At 37.6% G+C, this 10,260-nt stretch overlaps 1 protein-coding gene across 4 annotated transcripts in view; it reads right to left on the bottom strand.

Moving 5' to 3' along the window:
• The window catches only part of rfx1a (regulatory factor X, 1a (influences HLA class II expression)), a 21,590-nt gene extending 13,705 nt beyond the window's left edge, over positions 1–7,885 (bottom strand). The window contains exons 1-6 of one of the 4 annotated variants that reach the window (XM_016538719.1): positions 7,539–7,885; positions 7,197–7,306; positions 5,354–5,449; positions 3,434–3,531; positions 2,216–2,663; positions 628–827 (exon numbers count right to left, since the gene is read on the bottom strand). In XM_016538719.1, the coding sequence (XP_016394205.1) occupies positions 628–827; positions 2,216–2,663; positions 3,434–3,531; positions 5,354–5,449; positions 7,197–7,306; positions 7,539–7,875 (1,289 nt within the window). In that variant the 5' untranslated portion in view covers positions 7,876–7,885. The remainder of the gene's footprint in view (positions 1–627; positions 828–2,215; positions 2,664–3,433; positions 3,532–5,353; positions 5,450–7,196; positions 7,307–7,538) is intronic. The other 3 variants (XM_016538726.1, XM_016538733.1, XM_016538741.1) reach the window with 3 other exon arrangements.
• Positions 7,886–10,260: the final 2,375 nt, after the last annotated feature.

The raw sequence follows: 10,260 nt of genomic DNA, 5'->3' as shown, positions 1-10,260 counted from the left end.
ATTATATATTATTCCTGTGATAGCAAGGCTACATTTTCAGCATCATCACTCTAGTCTTCAGTGTCACATGATCCTTCAGAAATGATTTTCTGCTGAAGAAACAATATTAGTATTTTGGAAGGTTTTATTGTTGTTTAATATTTTTGTGGAAACCATGATATTTTTTTGAGGATTCTTTGGAATATAAAGTTGTTTATTTAAAAAAAAAAAAAAAAAAAGTGTTTATTTAAAATTCAAATGTTTTATAAATGTCTTTACTGTCACTTTTGATCAATTTAATGCATCCTTGCTAATAAAAGTATCAATTTCTTTTAAGAAAGTGTCTTACTGAAGCCATACTTTTGAACGGTAATGAATGCCATATTAATTTACTGTCACTTGATGTTTGTGAGTGAACTATGCTTATGAACCAACACTTTTTAAATGATTCACTCAATCTGATTTGAACATATAAATCAATGAAACATCTCACAATCAATTTAACTTGGACAAAAATAGCGCTTAAATACATTTCACTTGAGTTTTTTTTTGGGGGGGGGAACAAATTTTCTGAATGAACCGATTCATTAAAATAAACTGGGCACTCCCAGTTAGAAAGTACATGTCATGTGACCTGATTTCTCTCACCGTGTGCCCAGGCGTCTGGTCCTCAACCCCATGAACACCGAGCGGATGAGTTTTCCGAAGGATGCCGCGTTGACGGGTTCCAGCTTTTGCTCCTGACAGTGCAGCAGGTAGTGGCAGTAGAGTGTAGATCGGGGCAAACTCACCCCTTCCGCTGTCTCATAATTATCCAACAACCACTGCACCTGAGGGCCAGAGGACAGCTGCCGGGATAAGACGCACACAAACAGCCACACACACACTCAGACAGAGAGTCCAGGCTAAAAGATGCCCTAAGATAGACAACATGCAAACACCACAATGCAAACCCATGCATATGCTTTTGCATGCAGACACAGCACATGCGTGTATCTACACTGTAATTACAATTTACTCAAATTGGCAACAAATTGTATTATTTAGCAATGTCTACACATATTGTTTTTCTGACAGCTTCATGAAAACATGCAGTGCTGTGAATAAGTCTTTGTCTGAATTTCTGTTTGTGCACTTTTTTTTTTTTATTGTATGTAGATTATTGTGTTAGCATACAGTCAAGTGGTTAAATGAAAAGTTTCTGTTCTTGCATTTCTTTGGAGTTCAAGGTTTCAGTTGTACAGTACAATGAAGAAGTATGCCAACAGATGAATCAAAAGCAGAACTGCTCAGCAGGCATGGGTGAAAACAAAGTGTTTTTTGGGCAGAAAACCACGTTCATGTTTTTGAAAGAAGTCTCTTATCTTAGTAAGGCTGCATTTATTTGATCAAAAACACAGTAATATTGTAATATTACAAAATAAATATTTTCTATTTGAATATATTTTGCATTTTTTATGTTTTTATTTTCAGGATTCTTAGATGAATAGAAAGTTCAAAAGAACAGTTTTATTTGAAACAGAGATCTTTTGTAACATTATAAATGTTTTTACTGTTACTTTGGATCAATTTAATGCATCTTTGCGGAATAAAAGTATTAATTAAGTATTCTTTTAAAAAAACAACAACAACATAACATATACATTTTTATTTTACAGACTCAAAACTTTTGAACGGTAACGTATGCATCCACATGTTTTGGTTGTAAATCAGTGTCCACATACAGAAAATCAGACAGGGGCAAACACTTTTTCACAGCTCTGTATGCCTCTCGACAGCTGTTTCTGCGTGCCGTGGCATACAAGACGGGTATGCCATGAAATATTAAACAAAATGTCTCAGTCCTTAACTAAAAGAATTTTGTAATAGAATGCAAAACTGGCTGCTGCATAGAGGACCATGTTGAATGGCTAGGTTAACCGACCGAATGGTTATGGTTATGACTGAATTTTAATGTCTTCAGCAATGAATACGACAGCACAGTGAAAGCTTTAGCAAGCACCACTGACAAGCTACACGTCAACTGGACATGTGTCGTCATCGAAATGGAATGCTGCTCCCGAAGATTTTTTCTTCATAGAATAAAACTGGAAATGATTTGGACTTGGAAGTATCACTGTGCCCTCTGACATGTGGAACAGAGCAATGAGATCACCATGCGTTTAAATTCATTTGGGTGGCGGGAAGAGGGGTGGCGATGAGTGATGATTAAGCCCCGCCCCTGCTGTCCTCATACCTTTTTGTCTGCCGACGGCACGCTATTGTCCTCGCCTTCGTTTATACTCACGGTGGCTGGAGAGGCACGGGTGGGGTGCGGATAACCGTGACCGTTTCCGCTGCTGCCAGTCCCGCTACCAGCCAGCATGTAGCCGCCCTGAATCACGTAGCTCCCGCTGCTACCGTTAGCCTCGCCTCCGGAGTCTCCAGAACCGTTCGCCGCCGTCCCAGTGGCTGCCACTACAGCTGTGACTCCACCCACTGCCGCCGTCGTAGGATTGGCCACGATCTGCCCCGTCCCCGCTACAAACATGGACACCCCAGAGGATCCTGTGGTCACGGAGACGGTGAGAGGGGTGCTGGGGGACGTGGCCTCAGAGCCAGAGGCAGGGGTGGTCTCATAGTACTGTCCAGCAGCGGTCTGGGTATACAGAGGGGTCTCTGTGTACGGGAAACTGCTGGAACGACTGGGAGAAAATCAAAAGGGTTAGGAATTTGAATTGTAATCAAATATAACAACATTGTAGCGAATCAGCTCATTCATGGGGAAATATGAATAATTAATCATAACTAGTTATAATTAATTATAAATATTTAGATCCGCTGTAGATATTTACTTGAAAAGGCAGTGATTTTCCCTACTCACATTCCATTAGGTCGTAAATGTATCTGGTGTCAGGGTTGCCATGGTAACCAGGGTCCTGGGCCTTGTTCACAGACAACTTGGCACCCAGTATGTTTATTGGGTGAGGGGTCTGTGAACGTTTGTTAATCTAATGAATAATTGATTTGTTAAATCAAATGAAAAATTGTGTGTCTGATTGGTCCAGATGCTACAACATATACTACCTAGGGATTTTAAACTTTGCAAACATATTTCAAAATAGTCTTGTTCCATGTTGATATTTAACCTTGGGTTAGTAATTAGTAGTTCTGAGATTTCAAATTGTACATTGGTAAAAACAAGTGTAAAATTTAATATCTTAATATTTTTTTAATTAATAATAAATAACTTGATATGTTATATATTCTACAGTAAAAAGCGGTGCTAATCCTTTCTTAAAATACAAGTGTGAAGCTTTGCTTAACCCATGGTTAACAGTGTTTTTTTTTTTGTTTTGTTTTTTAAAGAGCTAACTTTTAATTCAGGAAGTATGTGTAGCATGAAAAGCCTTGCAGCTGATCCAGCACATGTGCACAGTGCCTGGGCTGAGTGCTGGTTCCTGTAAATACTCACATGGTGCTGGTGGTGTAGTTAGCATCTGCTCCTTCCACATACTGCACCTGGTTAGTATACACATGTTGGACTGGCAGCTGTTGGAGCTGCTGCTGCACCTGTAGCGCACATAAACCCATACACAAATTAAAAAGGCAAAATCGACACAATCACAGTTCTGCAACAAACTTAACTTTACAATTAAAAAAATGTAAAAAAAACATGACTGCAGCCAACATTCAGTACACTAAATCAGTGTTTCCCAACCTTTTAGTCTTATGCACACTACAAAAAAACATCCTTTTAACTCACATTACACTGGATAGAATTTATCATTATTTTTAATCTAATGGAAACTACCAAAAAAAAAAACATTTTTAACTAAAAACAATCAATACTGTGGTTGAAAAATAGATGATTTCTCTTAAAATGAAGCAGTTTGAGAAATTAAGTATCAGCAAACTGTGTATTTGATATTGGTTCAATTGAGATGGGATATTTTTGATGGGATGAAAACAGCTAACAATTTATTAAGAGGTTATTTATTTTTTTATTTAATATAAAAAAATATATTACTGATCAAATTAATCTAAAAATATTTAATATAAACAAATGTCTTTCAGTTAATTTTTTTTATGTGTTTAAAACAAATCTAATTTTAATATGTTTATGTATATCTAGACTACCATTCAAAAGTTTGGGGTCGGTACAATTTCTATTCTATTTTTTAATTAAATTACTAGTTTTATTCTGCAAGGACACATTAAGTTGATCAAAGTGACAGTAAAGACATTTATAATATTCAAATAAATGCTGTTCTTTTGAGCTTTCTATTCATCAAAGAATCCTGAAAAAAAATGTATCACGGTTTCCACATAAACATCAGCTGTTTTCAAGATTGATGATGATAAGAAATGTTTCTTGAGCAGCAAATCATCATATTAGAATGATTTCTGAAGGATCATGTGACACTGAAGACTGGAGTAATGATGCTGGAAATTCAGCTTTACACCACGAAAATAATTTATATTTTAAAATATATTAAAATAGAAAAGTTATTTTTAAATTGTAATAATATTTCACAATATTACTGTTTGTACTGTATTTTTAATCAAATAAATGCAGCCTTGATAAGCATAAAGAGACTTCTTTAAAAAAACATTTAAAAAATCTTCCTAACCCCAAATTTTGAACAATATTGTGTATATTATATATTCACTGTTTTTAAATGTAGACACCCCACAGACCCTTGGTTGGAAATCACTGCACTAAATGATCTAACACAATCAACTCACTCTCACTGACTGACCACAGCTTTACCTACAACACTGTGTTTTAACTAAAGTCACCTACGCTATGGGCAAAGGGCATCTCATAGATGTAAGACTGCACATCCGGCACAGGAGCAGAGGTGTAAGAGACCCTGTCTGTCTCCCAGCCCACTGACATGACGGGTACTGAGAAGGTGACGGGTGAAAAGGCGACAGGTAGAGATGGGGGGAAACAGGATGAGCAATCCAGCAAACCTCCATTAACAGATGCATAAGATAAACTGTCTCCAAACGGGTTAGTGCTTTTCTCTAGTAGTACTACTGCTGCCCTATGCTCCAACCAGTCTTCTATCTGTCTCTTTCTCTTCACTTCACTCTCTCTCTGTGCATCACTTCCTCTCTGTGTGAGAAAAGGGTTCTGAAAGCAACCGTTAGAGGGTTAGAGGCTTAATGAATTTGGCATTAAAGGAATTTCTGCATGAACTATTCCTATAATGCAATACATTCGAGATGACATGATTGTGAACATTAGAAAATGAAATGTGAGTCACATAAAATGCATTTTAGAGAGACAGAGAGAAAGAACTTGGACATCATAGGCATCAATTTGACTGCAAAACCAGTCTTTACTGACATAATAACACACATTTATATAAATGAGAGAGCTCACCTCCTGTGTCAGGTGCACAGATTGTAGGCTGGTGACATTCAGCTGGGTGCCCGGCTCTGTTTTCATTGTCTGAGATGTAGCTTGAACTACCGACCTCTGTTAATAGATTACAGGGACAAATGAAAAACATTAGCTTGCTGAACAAGCTACTGCGAGAATGGCAAACCACAATCTAATTTATCTAAACTGGGCCATGGTTTACAGCTCTAATGCTTTGTATGTGTTTATGTATTTTCACAGAATAAAGGAAGTTACAGAACGAAGCTTCTCAGACACTCAACTTAGTATTTATTTATTTTTTACCCATGAAGAAATGAGTAGCACTTGTGTTTAAAATAAAATAAAGACTCCAGTCATATCAGTGGCCTAATAAAATTTATTTGGGGCAGAGATGTTGAGATCACGTTAACCCAAATACTATTCACTTTCCCCTCAGTAACCCTCCTGTTTTCAGAACCTTCTCCTTAAGGATAAATAAACCACAGCTTACTGTGAATAGGGTATTTCTGTAATGCTATTAGTAAACGTAAACTTCCTAGCCAAGACACAAACACAATAATACTAAATTAACCTTTAAGTATGATTTAGGTGCACTACCATTCAAAAATTACAGTCAACAAGACTTTTTGACGTTTTTAAGTCATTTATGCTCACAAAGACTGCATTTATTTGACCAAAAATACAGTCAAAACTGCAATATTATTACAATTTAAAAACAATGTTTTCTGTTTTATTGTATATTAAAATGTTATTTATTCCCGTGATGGCAAAACTACATTTTCAGTTCCATTTTTGTGGAAAATGTAATGCATTTTCTTTACGATTCTTTGATTAATAGAAAGTGCAAAACAACACAATTTATTTGAAATAGAAATCTTTTGCAATATTATATATTTTTTAGTTTGTTAATCAGTTTAATGCATCCTTACTGAATAAATTAATTTATTTTCTTCTAAATCGAAGAAAAATAAACGTTATATGGCTTTGCGTGATGTGGATCATTACAAGGTCTGCACCAGTACACTTGGACAGAGTTGCTCCCTGTGGATGTACAGTACAGTTGGTAACCTGCAGAAAAGGTTATCTAGCTCTGTGTATATTTACCAGAATCTTTGGGACATTCCAGCAAATCTGTGAAACTACCAATTTATCTTTAGCACATTTAAAATGTACTGTTTTTAAAAGCAGTGGTTTTCTCTGTGGTGACCTCCCATTAACGCTAGTGTTGTTCAGGGTTTTTGTGATGGTAGACAACCAGACTGCGGGGGCAAGCCTTTTTCTAAGAACTGCTGTTCTACAAAATTCAAACAAACTCAAACAACAAGCAGTGCTGAACTTCCTCCATCTGTGGACTGACTGATCGGCGTTTTATTTGTGTACAGATATGAAAAAAAGGACTTCATTGACATTTTTTGTTATCATTGAATTTGATCAAATCACATTTTGAGGTGCCATATAATTCCAAAGGGTTTCTATAGATTTATAGTCGGCATATCTATCTACAATACTGTTCAAAAGTTTGGATTTGGAAGATTTTTTAAAACGTTTTTGAAAGAAGTATCTTATGTTCACCAAGGTTATTGTGAAACATTATACAATTTAAAAGAACTGTTTTCTATTTGAATGTATTTTAAACAGTAATTTATTCATGTGATAAAGCTGAATTATGCAGTCACTTTTGATCAGTTCAATGCATCCGTGCATTGTCTAAATGTTCAATTATTTCTTGATTTAACCCTTGATGGTATTGCACTGCACTCCAAAGATGTTTAGGTGAGTGGTGGTGCAGGTGGCTTTACTGTGTGTTTGGGCGCACACCTTTAGGGTTTAGGGTTAGTGTTACCTGTTGGACGGTCTGCACTTGCTGCACCACCTGTGTGGGAACTCCAGTTTGGACTACAGCAGCAGGAGGACTAGAATCTGACACAGAGTCACTGGAATGAAGAGAACCCTCTACAGGAAGGAACATAGGGGGTAAAATGGAGAAAAAGAAGTATATTAATATATGACAGATGTTTTATCCAACGTGACCTACATTACATTCAAGGTACACATTTTATTAGGTTTATGCTTTCGTCATGCTCTACTGTTTGAGCTACAGGAATAATATGTAACTTTTCTCTGAGCAGAGACTATAGCATGTCATTCATTCTTAGGATGAGGTAAGATGTTTATTGACTCTTACCTGTAACTGTGACAACGATGTACTGTGGTGTATTCTGACTGCTGGACTGCGTAGGTGAGCTCTGAATCTCAGCTGTGACATATTGAGTCTGCGTAGGCGGGGCTTGTGCAGGCGGTGCCTGGGCAATTGCCTGGCTCTTCTGTGCTTGCGAGGGAGGGGGCGTGGTCTGGCCAGTGGGTGGGGCCGCTGAAGGTGTGGCCCCTGTAGTCTGAAGTTCAGCCAGGAATTGTTGGGGAGCTGCCGTCACGGTGGAAGCCTGGCCTGATGTGGGAGTCACAGCGCCTCCCTGAGGCTGGGAGGTCTGCTGCAGCTCCCTCACATATGCTGGAGTTGCCATTGGGTTACCCTTGACTGAATGCAATAAAAGGGGAAATTAATCAGAGCTTCACATGATGATACATACAATATAATAAACAAAAGAAAACTACATTTAAATGTAGTTGAGTTGGAGAAGGTGAATTTTGGTGTATTGCTAGGGCAATAGGTGCCTTAGTAAGGCTTCGCGTCAGGGTCCTGATCACCGTTTCGGGGGTTTCTTCTGCAATAACAACTGGCTTAATGTGTATTATCTCACTTATTACAAGGTGACTTGCCACATAGGTAATTAAATGGACACGAAAATATTGATTCTATTTGCTCAATGCTTCTGCCGAAAAAAAAAAGGTCCTAGCAAATAAATTCAAACAAGATGAACCTTTTAAGTGGTAATGCACAGTCAAACCAATTATTACACGGATGTTCACCAAATAAATAACTACGTTGACATGAAACATTGATTTGAGTTGAAGCAGTTTTAAAATCTTATCTGTTTATGATGTCATAATCCATTAGAAATATGCAAAACAATTGTCTTGGCAACAAGATAAACACTACAACAATATTACAGTACTATTAATACTACAGTTCTCCGAGTTCATTTTCAATACAGTCCATAAGTGAGACACAAGATGGTACCAGCTGCATTTATATGAAACAAGAGAGAGCAAGTTAGCGGTGTGATACGAGAGACACGGAAGAAGTTATGGCCTCAGATAACTTGATGAGCAGTCTGTTAAGGGAAGTCGTGGCCTAATGGTTAGAGAGTCGGACTCGTAACCCAAAGGTTGCGGGTTCGAGTCTCGTACCGGCAGGGATTGTAGGTGGGGGGAGTGAATGTACAGCGCTCTCTCCCACCTTCAATACCATGACTGAGGTGCCCTTGAGCAAGGCACTGAACCCCCAACTGCTCCCCGGGCGCCGCAGCAAAAAATGGCTGCCCACTGCTCCGTGTGCGTGTTCACTGCTGTGTGTGTGCGCACTTTGAATGGGATAAATGCAGAGCACTAATTCTGAGTATGGGTCACCATACTTGGCCACATGTCACGTCACTTTTCACGTCACACTTTTTTATTCAGCTTTGCTATTGACTACAGTCATTAGGTGTAGTGAAGGTGTAGTGAATCACCATCGCCATCAAATCTCCTAGAGTGTAGGATCAGTTCTGGACTGATGGAAAAGGTCTAAGTATGACCAATAATAATGAAGATGCTTGCCATAGATAATAACACTATCACAAAGTTTTTTGTTTTTTTTTCATTATTATCACTAATCACTTCAGCAAAGTACCTTCTTGGCACAACCATACGGTTCCAGAAAAGCCCTAAAGACTACAACCATTGTTGGGCGGACAAAAAGAGGAGGGAAGGATAGGGCAGAACGTTTGGTGTCCTATTACAAGTAACCTGATCACTGCTTGCAAATGAATGAGGGCACACACCATTGTCAAGAACACAAAGTGGGACTTGGACACAAAAAAAAATTTAAATTAAATTAAAAATAAGGTGCACCAAAAAAAAATCTAATATCAATGTCAAATTTCATGTATCAGTACTAATTTACTTAATTACTGTTACTCTAATCGGGCAAATTTATGATTCAATTATGCTATAGTCTTCACATCAAGCCTGTATACATCTTGCTTCCTTTTGTGTTCTTATATCTTATGAATTTGTATTGTTGCACTTGTTTTGTTGTTCATATAAACAAAAAAACGCACTTATACAAATATTTATATAATATAATAATTCTAATAAAAACATATAATGATCAAATATATAATAAAATAAAAATGTATTATTTACAACAATTAACAGGTATTGGCTCATCAATAGGCTTCTATAATATACGCATATGTACCCATTATTTAAATTAATAGAAATGCCAATAAATAAACCATTTGAACCTGGTTAGTATATTCACAAGGTAAACACATAAAGTAACACAAAATTACTCAGTATATAACGCACAAAAGAATCTACCCGTGGACGTGCAAACGTTTAGACCCAGTACCTGCTCAGTCAAATGTCCTGCTTTGCATCTTATTTACAATGCACTGACTCACATGAATGCGATTTCGGCACATTAACGTTATACTACGTATGATTTCATATCCAATAAGCATCGATTGGTCAGCAGAGGTTAATAACAGGAGAGTATCTGGTTTATCCAGCAATAACTGCAGGGTTGTCAACGTGGCCGTCGGTGTAACTATGCCAACAGCGTTTATAACACCTGGCTCCATAGCAACGCTAGCAGAATGCTACGGATGGATGGCTATCCGGCAATGTGTATGGAGACTCACGTATTATTGCAAACAACACCCGCCATTTTGTACAACCTATCTAGTATATCGTCATAACAACGAGCAGATTTGGCTGAAGCTGGTGGTAATAATGTCTATCCT

This window comes from Sinocyclocheilus rhinocerous, unplaced genomic scaffold (genome assembly GCF_001515625.1).
Source record: "Sinocyclocheilus rhinocerous isolate Xijiao unplaced genomic scaffold, SAMN03320098_v1.1 scaffold463, whole genome shotgun sequence".
NCBI lineage: Eukaryota > Metazoa > Chordata > Actinopteri > Cypriniformes > Cyprinidae > Sinocyclocheilus > Sinocyclocheilus rhinocerous.
Note: the sequence above shows the minus strand (reverse complement) of the source record. Positions and strands in the feature narration are given on the sequence as shown.